At 47.1% G+C, this 15,272-nt stretch overlaps 1 protein-coding gene across 3 annotated transcripts in view; it reads left to right on the plus strand.

Annotated features, from left to right (window-relative positions):
- The first annotated feature begins 1,300 nt into the window (after positions 1 to 1,300).
- LOC122554793 (uncharacterized) overlaps positions 1,301 to 15,272 on the plus strand; it is a 48,254-nt gene continuing 34,282 nt past the window's right edge. For all 3 annotated transcript variants that reach the window (XM_087990882.1, XM_087990881.1, XM_043700172.2), the window contains exons 1-3: positions 1,301 to 1,538; positions 3,965 to 4,110; positions 12,954 to 13,104. In XM_087990882.1, the coding sequence (XP_087847008.1) occupies positions 1,437 to 1,538; positions 3,965 to 4,110; positions 12,954 to 13,104 (399 nt within the window). In that variant the 5' untranslated portion in view covers positions 1,301 to 1,436. The remainder of the gene's footprint in view (positions 1,539 to 3,964; positions 4,111 to 12,953; positions 13,105 to 15,272) is intronic.

Here is a 15,272-nt window from a genome sequence, read left to right on the forward strand (position 1 = left end):
CCTGGGCATAGAAATACAGGAGTAAAGGAAGACGTGTTACAACTTTATAATACATTGATTAGGCCATGGATGAAATACTGTTTGCAGGTCTGGTCACCACACCATCGGTAGGATGTGATTGCACCAGAGAAGTTGCAGAGGAGATTGACCAAGATGTTGTCTGGGATGTAAAGCCTCAGTTGTGAGGAGAGACTGGACGGACTGGGTTTGTTTTCCTTGGAGCATAGGAGGCAGAGGGACGACCTGATTGAGGTATGCACAGTTATGAGAGGCACAGATAGGGTAGAACATGAAAATCTTTTCCCTGTGGCAGATGTGTCTAAGACCAGAGGGCACAAGTTGAAGGTGAGGAGTAAGGGCTTTAAAGGAGATACCAGGAAAAGAGAATTCACCGAGAGGGTTACAGAAATAGGAATCTCACAACCTGAGAGGATGCCTGAGAGGGTACTCTCGCAACATTTAAGAATCAGTTGGATGAGTTGTGGACCATGTGCGGCTAAGTGGGATTAGTGTAGTTTGGTATTTGTGATCGATACAGAAGGGCCTGTTTTTTCACTGTGTGACTCTATGATGATGATTATGGCTCTGTGATTCAGCAAGGTAGCAATCTAAGAGTTGAGATTTAAATTGACCCAGTACTCACAGGCAGTTGACTCTTTGAAATACACATCTTCCTGTTTTCATGTCTAATTAATGTTGGTTGCAAGACTGTGTCACTTCTTGGGTGCTCCAAAGAGACATGGAATTATTAAATCAAAGAACATGGAATTATTAAATCAAAGAACATAGAATTATTAAATCAAAGAGACATGGATTTATTAAATCATATTAGATAGCTACTTCAGAACACCTCTCTAATAAACTTTGGTTTATAGCCAAAGTTATCCTGGTCAGAATTTGTCATTCTTTTTAACCAGAAGATAGACCTGCAACAAATTATTCCGTTTGAAATTCTGCCTGAGAAACAGATTCTCCTCTGCCCTAACATGCCCTTTTTCCGACGGCGAGCTGCTCTGGCTTTGTACAATGTTGATCGATGTGAAATGTTGGGGCGGTGTTCGACACGTTGCTGTGCAATTACAGTTAAAAACAAAAGGTGAATTGAGAAAATTCTCCGCAGCTTTGGCAGCATCTACTGAAGAGAGAGAGAGAGAGAGAGGGAAGGGGAAACAATAGGTGATCACTTCGGTGACCTTTCACCAGAAGTGTTGATGTGAGGCAAAGGGATTGGGTGACATGGGAACGGGTTTGGCATAACAAGTTGGGAAGGGTGTACTGTACACATTTCTCCTCAGCTCGCCCCTGATATGTGTTTTGCTTGTGTGTGCTCTTTGGTCTCTTTGTAACTCGTTCGACTGGTGGATTGGGGGTGGGGAGTGTCTGGGGTTCTGGAACACACTTGAACAGCTCCCCCCGCGTGTGTCTCTGTGAGAGAGATGGATCAAAGTAGATTACAGCCACAGGACTGGATTCTCCCGCTGCTGGAGCGCCGGTCAAGTAGAGCAACAGGGAGCTGCAGACTCAAGAGGTCAAGCAAGGTACGAGTGGGTGGGACAGGGGAGGCGAGATCAAGTTGGGGGCGAATTCAAGTTGGGGGGAAAAAAAACTCAATGATTTCCAGTGAGATCCCGCCCCTCGCTACCTTTCAGCATCCCTGTCAATCAATCAATCAATCAATCAATCAATCCCCTGTTATCAATTAGTATGGAGGCAGCAAGCCAGAAATTGCTAGCCCACCGTCATGTGGCAGAGGTGGGCTCTTCATTAACTGTGTCTCTTCCCCCCTCCTCCCCCCAGAAAGAGTTTAAAAACTAAATACAGGACAGACCTCCCCGAGCCACAGACTGAGTCCTACAAGGGCGCAAAGGGAGAGGGTGAAACTAGAGGGCATAGGTTTAGGGTGAGAGGGGAAAGATATAAAAGAGACCTACGGGGCAGCTTTTTCACGCAGAAGGTGGTCCGTGTATAGAATGAGCTGCCAGAGGAAGTGGTGGAGGCTGGTACAATTACAATTTTTAAGAGGCAGTTGGATGGTTATATGATTAAGAAGGGTTTGGAGGGATATTGGCCGGAGGCTGGCAGGTGAGACTAGATTGGGTTGGGATATCTGGTCGGCATGGACAGGTTGGACTGAAGGTTTCCATGCTGTACACCTCTATGGCTCTATAACAAGGCAGGGTTACAGAGAGAAATACGACAACACCATCGGAAACAGGTTGTTAGAAACAATTTGTGCTCACTTTCAGGAATGCTGACTCTTCCCCTTTTAATAGAAATACTTTATTCACCCAGACCTTTGACAATTCAGTATCCAGGAATAACTAAATGGTCCAGATTCTCAGAATGTTGTTGTATTTAATTAGTTCCAAAGGTGAGGCCGAAGCAGCAAGGTGAGCCGAGGGATTGGAGGTGCAATTTTCCTTCATTTGAGACAGCAAATGATGCAGCTCCTCCCCTTTCGAATACATTCGGTGCTTTAGAAAATGTCAGTGGATGGTAGGGAATGCCCCACACTTACCTTTCAGTGAATGATGCAGATTATTTGGCGATTGAGGTTCAAGGGAACATTGAAACAGACTGGATAAAGCCATCTCACTATTTCCCTCAGAGTTCAGGCTGTCTCTGTGGAGGAAAACAGTCAACGATTCAGGCCCCACCTTCCACTGCCAGATCTCCTTCAGGATTTCTGGTTGTCCTTTGGTTTTCGCTGCTTTCCACTACCCTTCTTGAGTTGATCAAGGTATCTTCCAAGTGCTCACTGCCACCTCTCCTGGAAGCCTACCAACCTGAACTGTTAACTTTGTTCCCAGATCCAGCCTGACCTGCTGAGTTTGCCCAGTATTTTCTGTTTTGATTTCAGATCTCTAACATCTGCAGAGTTTTGTTCAGCCTGGCCATTTTCTTGCTAGGAGGTAAAAAGCTAATTCCGCCCAGTCAGGTTTTTTTTACATTCACTCATGGGACGTGGGCGTCGTTGGCTGGGCATGCATTTATTGCCTGTCTCTGGTTGCCCTTGAGAATGTGGTGGGCTATCTTCTTGACACTCATGGTGCTGTTGGGCAGGGTGTTCCAGGATTTGGATGCAGTGACATTGAAGTAACAATGATATAATTGCACATTGGAGGGGGACTTGCAGGGGATAATGGCGCCCATGCCCTAGATTGGTGGTGGAAGACATGGATTTAGGAAATGCTGGTGGATCTCAGTGACCTATTGCAGTACATTCTGTAGACCATGATGGGGGGGGAGTGGATAATTAAACTACAACAAATATGAAGCAAAGAAACCATGAAGGCATGGTGGCTCAGGGGTTAGCACTGCTGTCTCACAAACAGGCTCGATTCCACCTCGGGTGTCTGTCTGTGTGGAGTTTGCACATTCTCCCCGTGTCTGCATGGGTTTCCTCCAGGTGCTTTGGTTTCCTCACACAGTTGAAAAATGTGTTGCTGGAAAAGCGCAGCAGGTCAGGCAGCATCAAAGGAGCAGGAGAATCGACGTTTCGGGCATAAGCCCTCACACAGTCCAAAGATGTGCAGGTTAGGCGGATTGGCCATGCGAAATTACCCATAAGTGTTCAGGGATGTGTAGGCTAGGTGGGTTAGCCATGGGAAGTGCAAGGTTACAGGGATTGGATGAGTCTGGGTGGGGATGCTCTGCAGAGGGTCAGTGTGAACTCAGTGGGCTTGCTTCCACACTGCAGGGATTCTCCCTACACTTTCATTATGAAACCTGCAATCATAAACTTGACTTCCTGAGTTTAAACAATTCCAGCAGAAATGTTGAAAACACTTACTGTTTGGAACCAATGTGAAGCTGGTGAGTCTAAAAGAGAGTTGTTTTGATTGTGCGCTAAATGGTTGAACAGACCTGTGAATGCAATACCTGTCAATGTTATCCCTCTGCAATTGTAAAGCTAGTTTCAACTACCTTTGCTTGTGACTGAATATCCACCTGTATCCAACAGCCTCTACAGGTCGCGGTGATAAATATCGATAGGATCCCAGCTCCAACCGCATATTCTGTCAGTAAAACACCAAATCATTATATGGTAGACACTACTAACAGGTATAATGGCTTTACCAAGGAACAGAGACTTCCTCCATCTGGAAGGTAAGTGTAAACTCACTTGGGATGTAGATAGTTCTGATGATTTTTCTGGAACCTACAACCTACAAAAATTGAGAGGAAATCTTCACAAATGTATAGGGTGAATAGCCAAGGTCTTTTGACCCAGGGTAGGGGAGTCCAAAACTAGAGGGCGTAGTTTTAAGGTGAGAGGGGAATGGCATAAAAAAGACCTGAGGGGCAACCTTTTCACACAGAGGGTGATGCATGTAGAGAATGAAGTGCCAGAGGAAGTGGTCGAGACTGATACAATTACAACATTTAAAAAGTATCTAGATGGGTATATGAATAGGAAGGGTTTAGAAGGACTGCAAAAAATACGGACGTATGGCATTGAGGGTGAGTTGGAGGTTTAGATTAGGAATTGGCTGGCTGGAAGAAGACAGAGGGTAGTAGTTGATGGTAAAGGTTCATCTTGGAGTGCAGTTACTAGCGGTGTTCCGCAAGGATCTGTTTTGGGACCATTGCTGTTTGTCATTTTTATAAATGACCTGGAGGAGGGGCTAGAAGGTTGGGTGAGCAAGTTTGCGAATGATACGAAAGTCGGTGGAGTTGTTGACAGTGAGGAAGGATGTGTCAGGTTACAGCGGGATATAGATAAGTTGCAGAACTGGGCAGAAAGGTGGCAAATGGAGTTCAATGTAGGTAAGTGTGAGGTGATTCACTTTGGTAAGAGTAACAAAAAGACGGGGTACTGGGCTAATGGTCAGATACTTGGTAGTGTGGATGAGCAGAGGGATCTTGGTGTCCATGTACACAGATCTCTGAAAGTTGCCACCCAGGTAAATAGTGCAGTGAAGAAGGCATATGGCGTACTGGCTTTTATTGGTAGAGGAATTGAGTTCCGGAGTCCTGAGGTCATGTTGCAGTTGTATAAGACTCTGGTGTGGCCGCATCTGGAGTATTGTGTGCAGTTTTGGTCGCCATACTATAGGAAGGATGTGGAGGCACTGGAACGGGTGCAGAGGAGGTTTACTAGGATGTTGCCTGGTATGGTAGGAAGATCGTATGAGGAAAGGCTGAGGCACTTGGGGTTGTTTTCATTGGAGAAAAGAAGGTTTAGGGGTGACTTGATAGAGGTGTACAAGATGATTAGGGGTTTAGATAGGGTTGACCATGAGAACCTTTTTCCACGTATGGAGTCAGCTATTACGAGGGGGCATAGCTTTAAATTAAGGGGAGGTAGGTATAGGACAGATGTTAGGGGTAGATTCTTTACTCAGCGAGTCGTGAGTTCATGGAATGCCCTGCCAGTAGCAGTGGTGGACTCTCCCTCTTTATGGGCATTTAAACGGGCATTGGATAGGCATATGGAGGATAGTGGGCTAGTGTAGGTTAGGTGGGCTTGGATCGGCGCAACATCGAGGGCCAAAGGGCCTGTACTACGCTGTATTTTTCTATGTTCTATGTTCTATGATATGGGCCAAATGCTGGCAAATGGAACTAGATTTATTTAGGATATCTGGTCGGCATGGATGAGTTGGACTGAAGGGTCTGTTTCCATGATGTATAACTCTATGTCTCTCACATTCAAGAACACTCAATGCTGAAGTAATACTGAGCTGTGGATATGGTTGGGAACTATGATAAACATTTTGAGTTTTACACTATAGGAAGGAATGTCTCTGCATGTCAGTACATAACACTGTCCCATTATCTACTTACTGCCTGTACTGCTCATCCTCTCCTCCCCATTGGCAGTACCCACCAATGCCCTTATTCCTCCTCCACATATCCGTGTAACTATTCAGACATCCCCTCCATCCATGACACTACCCACCCTCTTCTCCCTACAGGCCTTGACAGACAATATTCATCCAGCCCCTCTATTGCTGCCCCACGCAAACACCACTCCCCCTCTCGCCAACACATCCTGTTGCAAGCCCACCTCTCCCTTACATGCTAGATGCTGCATACTCCCTCTCACCCATTACCTGGCACAGCCCACTAACTCCCACACCTATTGTACACACAGCCTTGATCACACCCACACTCCCATGGTCTGTTCAAGCACACCTCCCTGTGCCAGTCTGTCTGCTTGCCACCTCCTGCATTTCCGTTCCAGTGTGCACTGATCCCCTGCCCCCTCAACTCCAGGTGGCATAGTGGCTCAGTGGTTAGCACTGCTGCCTCACAGCACCAGGGATTTTGGTTCTATTCCAGCCTCAGGTGACTGTCTGTGTGGAGTTTGCACATTCTCCCTGTATGTATGTGGGGTGCTCTGGTTTCCCCCCACAATCCAAAGATATGTAGTTTGAGGATGTGTAGGTTAGGTGATTAGTTGGGATAAATATAGGGTCGAGGAATGGGTCTAGGTGGGTTATTTTTTGGAGGGTCAGTGTAGACTTGTTGGACTGAATGGCCTGTTTCCATTTTGTTGTGACTCTGTGAACTCCAGTCACTCTCAGTCTCTGAGGTAAAAACAATGACTGCAGATGCTGGAAACCAGATTCTGGATCAGTGGTGCTGGAAGAGCACAGCAATTCAGGCAGCATCCGAGGACAGGCAAAATCGACATTTCGGGCAAAAGCCCTTCATCAGGAATAAAGGCAGAGAGCCTGAAGCGTGGAGAGATAAGCTAGAGGAGTGTGGGGGTGGGGATAGAGTAGCATAGAGTACAATAGGTCAGTGGGGGAGGAGATGAAGGTGATAGGTCAGGGAGGAGAGGGTGGAGTGGATAGGTGGAAAAGGAGCTGGGCAGGTCGGACAAGTCCAGGGGACAGTGTTGCTGGAGGTTAGAAACTAGGATGAGGTGGGGGAAGGAGAAATGAGGAAGCTGTTGAAGTCCACATTGATGCCCTGGAGTTGAAGTGTTCCGAGGCGGAAGATGAGGCGTTCTTCTTCCATGCGTCTGGTGGTGAGGGAGCGGCGGTGGAGGAGGCCCAGCACCTCCATATCCTCGGCAGAGTGGGAGGGGGAGTTGAAATGTTGGGCCACAGGGCGGTTTGGTTGATTGTTGCGGGTGTCTCGGAGATGTTCCCTAAGCGCTCTGCTAGGAGGCGCCCAGTCTCCCCAATGTAGAGGAGACCGCATTGGGAGCAACGGATACAATAAATGATATTAGTGGATGTGCAGGTAAAACTTTGATGGATGTGGAAGGCTCCTTTAGGGCCTTGGATAGAGGTGAGGGAGGAGGTGTGGGCACAGGTTTTACTGTTCCTGCGGTGGCAGGGGTAAGTGCCAGGATGGGAGGGTGGGTTGTGGGGGGGGGGGGGGGGGGGGGGGAGACCTGACCAGGTAGTCACGGAGGAAACGGTCTTTGCGGAAGGCGGAGAGCGGTGGGGACGGAAATACATCCCTGGTGGTGGGGTCTGTTTGGAGGTGGCGGAAATGTCGGCGGATGATTTGGTTTATGCGAAGGTTGGTAGGGTGGAAGGTGAGCACCAGGGGCGTTCTGTCCTTGTTGCGGTTGGAGGGGTTGGGTCTGAGGGTGGAGGTGCGGGATGTGGACGAGATGCGTTGGAGGGCATCTTTAACCACGTGGGAAGGGAAATTGCGGTCTCTAAAGAAGGAGGCCACCTGGTGTGTTCTGTGGTGGAACTGCTCCTCCTGGGAGCAGATACGGCGGAGGCGGAGGAATTGGGAATACGGGATGGCATTTTTGCAAGAGGTAGGGTGGGAAGAGGTGTAATCCAGGTGGCTGTGGGAGTCGGTGGGTTTGTAGAAAATGTCAGTGTCAGGTCAGTCGTCACTGATGGAGATGGAGAGGTCCAGGAAGGGGAGGGAGGTGTCAGAGATGCTCCAGGTAAATTTAAGGTCAGGGTGGAATGTGTTGGTGAAGTTGATGAATTGCTCAACCTCCTCGCGGGAGCACGAGGTGGCGCCAATGCAGTCATCAATGTAGCGGAGGAAGAGGTGGGGAGTGGTGCCGGTGTAATTACGGAAGATCAACTGCTCTACGTAGCCAACAAAGAGACAGGCATAGCTGGGGCCCATACGTGTGCCCATGGCTACCCCTTTGGTCTGGAGAAAGTGGGAGGATTCAAAGGAGAAATTGTTAAGGGTGAGGACCAGTTCGGCCAAACGAATGAGAGTGTTGGTGGAGGGGTACTGTTGGGAACGTCTGGAGAGGAAAAAACGGAGGGCTTGGAGGCCCTGGTCATGGCGGATGGAGGTGTAGAGGGATTGGATATCCATGGTGAAAATGAGGCGTTGGGGGCCGGGGAAACGGAAGTCTTGGAGGAGGTGGAGGGCGTGGGTGGTGTCTCGAATGTATGTGGGGAGTTCCTGGACGAGGGGGGATAGGACAGTGTCGATGTAGTCTCGAACGTATGTGGGGAGTTCCTGGACTAGGGGGGATAGGACAGTGTCGAGGTAGTCTCGAACGTATGTGGGGAGTTACACTGTCCTATCCCCCCTAGTCCAGGAACTCCCCACATACGTTCGAGACACCACCCACGCCCTCCACCTCCTCCAAGACTTCCGTTTCCCTGGCCCCCAACGCCTCATCTTCACCATGGATATCCAATCCCTCTACACCTCCATCCGCCATGAACAGGGCCTCCAAGCCCTCCGTTTTTTCCTCTCCAGACGTTCCCAACAGTACCCCTCCACCAACACTCTCATTCGTTTGGCCGAACTGGTCCTCACCCTTAACAATTTCTCCTTTGAATCCTCCCACTTCCTCCAGACCAAAAGGGTAGCCATGGGCACACGTATGGGCCCCAGCTATGCCTGTCTTTTTGTTGGCTACGTAGAGCAGTTGATCTTCCGTAATTACACCGGTACCACTCCCCACCTCTTCCTCCGCTACATTGATGACTTCATTGGCGCCACCTCGTGCTCCCTCGAGCAATTCATCAACTTCACCAACACATTCCACCCTGACCTTAAATTTACCTGGACCATCTCTGACACCTCCCTCCCCTTCCTGGACCTCTCCATCTCCATCAGTGACGACTGACCTGACACTGACATTTTCTACAAACCCACCGACCCCCACAGCCACCTGGATTACACCTCTTCCCACCCTACCTCTTGCAAAAATGCCATCCCGTATTCCCAATTCCTCCGCCTCCGCCGTATCTGCTCCCAGGAGGAGCAGTTCCACCACAGAACACACCAGATGGCCTCCTTCTTTAGAGACCGCAATTTCCCTTCCCACGTGGTTAAAGATGCCCTCCAATGCATCTTGTCCACATCCCGCACCTCCGCCCTCAGACCCAACCCCTCCAACCGCAACAAGGACAGAACGCCCCTGGTGCTCACCTTCCACCCTACCAACCTTCGCATAAACCAAATCATCTGCCGACATTTCCGCCACCTCCAAACAGACCCCACCACCAGGGATATATTTCCCTCCCCACCCCTCTCCGCCTTCCGCAAAGACCGTTCCCTCCGTGACTACCTGGTCAGGTCCACGCCCCCCTACGACCCACCCTCCCATCCTGGCACTTTCCCCTGCCACTGCAGGAACTGTAAAACGTGTGCCCACACCTCCTCCCTCACCTCCATCCAAGGCCCTAAAGGAGCCTTGCACATCCATCAAAGTTTTACCTGCACATCCACTAATATCATTTATTGTATCCGTTGCTCCCGATGCGATCTCCTCTGCATTGGGGAGACTGGGCGCCTCCTAGCAGAGCGCTTAGGGAACATCTCCGAGACACCCGCAACAATCAACCAAACCGCCCCGTGGCTCAACATTTCAACTCCCCCTCCCACTCTGCCGAGGATATGGAGGTGCTGGGCCTCCTCCACCGCCGCTCCCTCACCACCAGACGCATGGAAGAAGAACGCCTCATCTTCCGCCTCGGAACACTTCAACTCCAGGGCATCAATGTGGACTTCAACAGCTTCCTCATTTCCCCTTCCCCCACCTCATCCTAGTTTCTAACATCCAGCAACACTGTCCCCTGGACTTGTCCGGACTTGTCTGACCTGCCCAGCTCCTTTTCCACCTATCCACTCCACCCTCTCCTCCCTGACCTATCACCTTCATCTCCTCCCCCACTGACCTATTGTACTCTATGCTACTCTATCCCCACCCCCACCCTCCTCTAGCTTATCTCTCCACGCTTCAGGCTCTCTACCTTTATTCCTGATGAAGGGCTTTTGCCCGAAACGTCGATTTTGCCTGTCCTCGGATGCTGCCTGAATTGCTGTGCTCTTCCAGCACCACTGATCCAGACTCTCAGTCTCTGACCCACCCTTCGGACTGCCAACCATCTCATGCCCTGCACCCTTGCCTTTGCTTTCCATCCGTGCCCCCATGCCTGACTGGTATGGAACTTTGGGTTCCAAAAAAGAATAGAGTCATAGAGTCATACAGCACGGAAACAGACCTTTCGGTCAACTCATCCATGCCGATCAATTTTCCCAAACTAATCTCATCCCACTTCCTGCCTTTTGCTCATATTCCCTATACACCTTTCCTATTCATGTAACTGTCCAAATGGGTATAACTGCACCTGTATCTCCCACTACCTCTGGTAGGACATTCCAAATACAAACCACCCTCTGTGTGAAAAAGGTGTCCCTCGAGTCCTTTTTAAATCCTCCTCTAGTTTTGAACTCCACTACCCCAGGGAAAAGTCCTTTACTATTCACTTTATCTATGCCCCTCATGATTTTATAAACCTCTATAAAGTCCCCTCTCAATCTCCTATGCTCCAGTGAGAGAAATTCCTGCTTATACAGCCTCTCCTTATAGCTCAAACCCTCCAGTTCCAGTAACATCCTTATAAATGTATTCTACACCCTCTCTAATTTAATAATATCCTTCCTATAGCTGAGTGACCAGAACTGTAAACAGTAATGTCCTGTTCAACCGGAACTTGTCATGCTACCTCCTATATTCAAAGGTCTTAGCAATGAGGCAAGCGTCATCTTAACTGCCCTGTCTACCTGTGATGCAATTTTCAATAAATTATGTACCTGCATCCCTTGGTCTCTCTGTTCAACAACACTACTCAGGGCCCTACCATTAACTATATAAGTCCTGCCCTCGTTCGCTTTACCAAAATGCAAAACCTTGCATGGACTTGAAATTTTTCCCTTTCTATGGTTGCAGTCAAACCTGCTGAGTTTCTCCAGCACTTTCTGCTTTTATTTCAAAGCTCGCTGTACTCTGTCAAGGCAGCCGGACATTATGACAATGAGTCTTTTGCACAGGTGCAGTGCCATTGTCCATGCATCTTGTAGAAGGGCAAACCCAGTCATCCCTGATGCAAGAACTTGAAACGGTAAAATCCGTAAAAGTGCTTCTGCAAATGGTTGTACTGATTTGCTGTGTGCTGAGTATCCTAAAGCAGAAGTTGTTCATAGGTGCCACCCTGCAGTCAACACAAGTCAAACCATTCTTGTAGTCATTTCTTCACACAATGAGAAGCTTCTGACTCTCTCCTAACCCCATGCTGCAGCAAAGTGGTACTTTTCCTATTTCTTCCACCAGCCATTCTCTGCTCTCTGATTTAGGCCCATTCCCACGAAATCAATTGTGACGAGCAGACAGAGTATATATTTATCCCATTCAGGTCTGTACCTAAATTCTGGTGGTGAAAGGCTAGGGTTTAAACATTCCTTTCCAGCCAGTTCCTTCGTCTTGTTTTAGTAAGTTAAAAATCACACAACACCAGGTTATAGTCCAACAGGTTTATTTGGAAGCACTAGCTTTCGGAGCGCAGCTCCTTTCTTAGCTGTGATCGAGTAGCGTTCCGAAAGTTAATGCTTCCAAATAACCTGTTGGACTACAACCTGGTGTTGTGTGATTTCTAACTTTGTCCACCACAGTCCAGCTCCTCCACATCATTGTTTCAGTAACATAAGTAAAGTCATGTAAAGGGACTCCATGTAAAGTCAACTTGCATTGTGACAAGTTCCAAGGGCATTCAGTGTGCGCTTGTCAGTTTTGATAGTATTTTCAATGAATGTCAGCACAGGCTGCCCTGATCAGATGTTTTCCAGCATGTAAGACATGTAAATGTGAGACACTGAGACCACTGAACCAGTGTCACAGCCCCAGGGTCACACCAAGATAGGACCAGATATTAGATAGGACAGATACTCACTGGATTCTAGGGTCTCAGAGACCGATAGTCCAAGAGAATCTCCATTACAGAAAATTCTACCTCCAGAGTTTGTTCATGAAGCAATAATTCTCCTGAAATCCAAGGACACTTTTAAGAATATGAAAGTTTAAGTTGGATGCTTTTTTGTGTTTTTCTTCGAACTGAGTTGAAGCAATGCCTTTAAGATTTTGTTTCCTTTTTGGACCGAAACAAATACTGCTTTGCTAAAAAAAAAACTTACCTCTACAACTTAGTAATAACGTTTGAAAATGACTTTCTTAAGAAAAACATACTTGTTAAATTACGATAAATTTGATCTTTACCGATCTTTGGCAACTACAAGACAAGTCATGATTTATTAATGTGCACCTCATGCATATTTACATATTGCATTTGGTCTGCAGCTCTGAGGGGGCACTTTATGTAACAGCATTACAGATGGAAATGAGTGGGCTTTTTCTTTGCCTTCTCATTTTATAAATTTCTTTCTTTCCATTTTTAGAACTCTTCCATTACACATTTCCTCAACTGAAAGCGCAGAAAAATGTCCTATCCCCACGCCTCAAGCTGGCATAAGTTAACCTTCCCTCCCTTCTGTGTTTGCAGGAGTTACCTTGCACCCACTTGGCACTTTGCCCAATGGCATGGCTGAGATTGAAAAAATGTCTGGGGAACTCTGTGTGGCGTGGAGCAGTTCTGTGTGTTGTCCTGCCAGGCCATCTTGCACACTGCTTATATTTCTGTTGAATTTGTAATTTGCCTTCAGTTCTGCATAGCTCCTTTTCTCATTAACGTTTCCTTTGTCATTTGGGCCCGCAGTTTGCCTTCTAACCCATCATCAGGGGGAATGAATTCTCAGAGCAACTCTGCCAGGATTAGCTCCAATTTACCTAAGGCTATGCAATTGAAAATAAACCATTTGGTTAATTCTCCTTTCAAGCACAGCACTGTATCTCATCTCCATCACATGGTGAGTCATTACATTTCTCTTTGGAAAGACTGAATCATTCAGGTTTTATTATGACTGGCTAGCTCAACAGTCAAACTCTTCATAATATTCATTCTCAAATACACATTGAGAGCTTGATTGGGTGTTGTTGTTGACTGATTTTTGAAGGCTATTACATTAACACTCTGTAAACTGCAGCTCAGGCTATTGTTGAGCTTGTCAGCTTTGCTGCCCTTCTGTAATCTTAGATGTTCTTATATGGTTTGTTTCCTTAGTTTTATTGTTTTACCACAGTACGAGGAAGCCAAATGGCCAATTTGGTTTCTAATCACAAGGGGATTAAAGAAGCCTTGATACAATTGTGCAGGTTGTTGCTGAGAACATACCTGGAAGACCGTGTGCAGTTTTGCTTTTCATACTTAAGGAAGGATACATTTACCTGGGAGGCCGGTACAGTGAGTCTTCACTAAACTGATGCTTGGCATGAGGGAGATTGGATTAGAGTGGTGCTGGAAAAGTACAGCAGGTCAGGCAGCATCCGAGGAGCAGAAAAATTGACTTTTCAGGCAAAAGCCCTTCATCAGGAATGAGAGGCTGGTTACCCTGGACCTACATTCTCTGGAATTTAGAAGAATGAGAGGCAAGCTCATTGAGACATAGAAGGGTCTGATGGGTCTTGACAGGACAGGTGTAAAGAGGTTGTTTCTGCTGGTCGGGAAATTTTGAACAGCCAAATGGTCTACTGCTGCTCCTATTTTCTGCATTTCTCCATTTGCAAGTTTTTAGAGTCTCCAAATGCAATAATCCATTGAATTATCACTCTTTCACATTGGGTTTGAGAATCTGCAAGCAGAAATCTTTTCTTCCCTAAGGTAACTAATTGTGATACCACAGAAATGGTTCTCAAGAAATAGAAAATACAGAGCGAGTCTGTGAGAACAATGTTTAAATTAATGCATGAAAATTGCAGTGGAAAGTTTTATTGCTCTTGTGTCCTGCGAATTGCAGATTGGTGAGACCCATGGGGCAGTAGCTTGGAGACACTCCCAGTCAAGTCTCAGGCTTTCCTGATGAAGGGCTTTTGCCTGAAACGTTGATTTTCCTGTTCCTTTGATGCTCCCTGAACTGCTGTGCTTTTCCAGCACCACACTCTGGACTCAAGTCTCAGGATGTGTTTTATGGGCAGGAATCCATTTAGGGAGAGGGTTTGATCGATGCAAGTAAAAGAGTAGAGTTTTGGGCAATTTGTTGATGTTATTCTTTTGACTACAGAACGAGTCAAAGGTTATCGGAAGTCAGCAGTGAAGCAAAGTTGATCCGAAAATCACATCAGCAATGATCCTATAGAATGGGGAAGTTGTCTCGAGGGCCAAACAGCTGACTTCTTAATGTGAATGGTTGATACATATTCTAAGGACAGTTCCTAGAAGAATTCCCAGTTCTCAGAGTCCTCTCCTGAATGAACACTCCAGCTATTAATAGCCACAGCGGTCAATGCAGGAACCACATGAGTCAGAGCTGCCCAGTGGTTGGTCATAAAAGTAGGTGGGGCTTTGAGAGAGAGAGAGAGAGGTTTCTGATTGGTGGAAAGGGTGTCCATCTCATGTTCTTAACCAATAGACTCACTGGGATGATGGCTCTCTGTGACCAGTCTCCAACCCCTCACCCTCTCATCCAGATAGTAAGGGTGGGTGCCAGTGGGATTATGATTTAGAAAATAAAGCCACTCTGATGGATGGTAGCTGCACAAATAACTCACTTGTGCTCAAAACAACTCTGCCTGTTAACTAGTTTACACCCAAGGGTATCTGGGCACAAATGCGGAAAACACTCCAGGGCCTCTGCTTGTCAGAATTCCTGGATTTCATTAGCAGCCCGTTTCCTGTAGGAAGCTTCGAAATAAGAGGGAATGGGTTCATTTTGATTTTCGACAGCAAATAACTAGTATGATAACGGTGTTCTGAAGATTTTCACTTCCGGCATAAAGCACTGATCATTAACATGTGTGGAGCAGTCAACCAGGTTTTTGTAACATGGTACAAGAAATTACATTTTTTAAAGATCTCTTTCTTTGCTGTAGTGAGGTTTGCCACCTGGCGGACAGGATGAAAACAATTTTTTTGCAAAAGTTTAACTTATTCATGGAATGTAGAAAAACACGTAGGTTACCAGTTCAAAGTTGGTGTTGC

This window comes from Chiloscyllium plagiosum, unplaced genomic scaffold (genome assembly GCF_037043375.1).
Source record: "Chiloscyllium plagiosum isolate Xiang-an unplaced genomic scaffold, Cpla_swu_hap1 HiC_scaffold_9, whole genome shotgun sequence".
NCBI classification, from domain to species: domain Eukaryota; kingdom Metazoa; phylum Chordata; class Chondrichthyes; order Orectolobiformes; family Hemiscylliidae; genus Chiloscyllium; species Chiloscyllium plagiosum.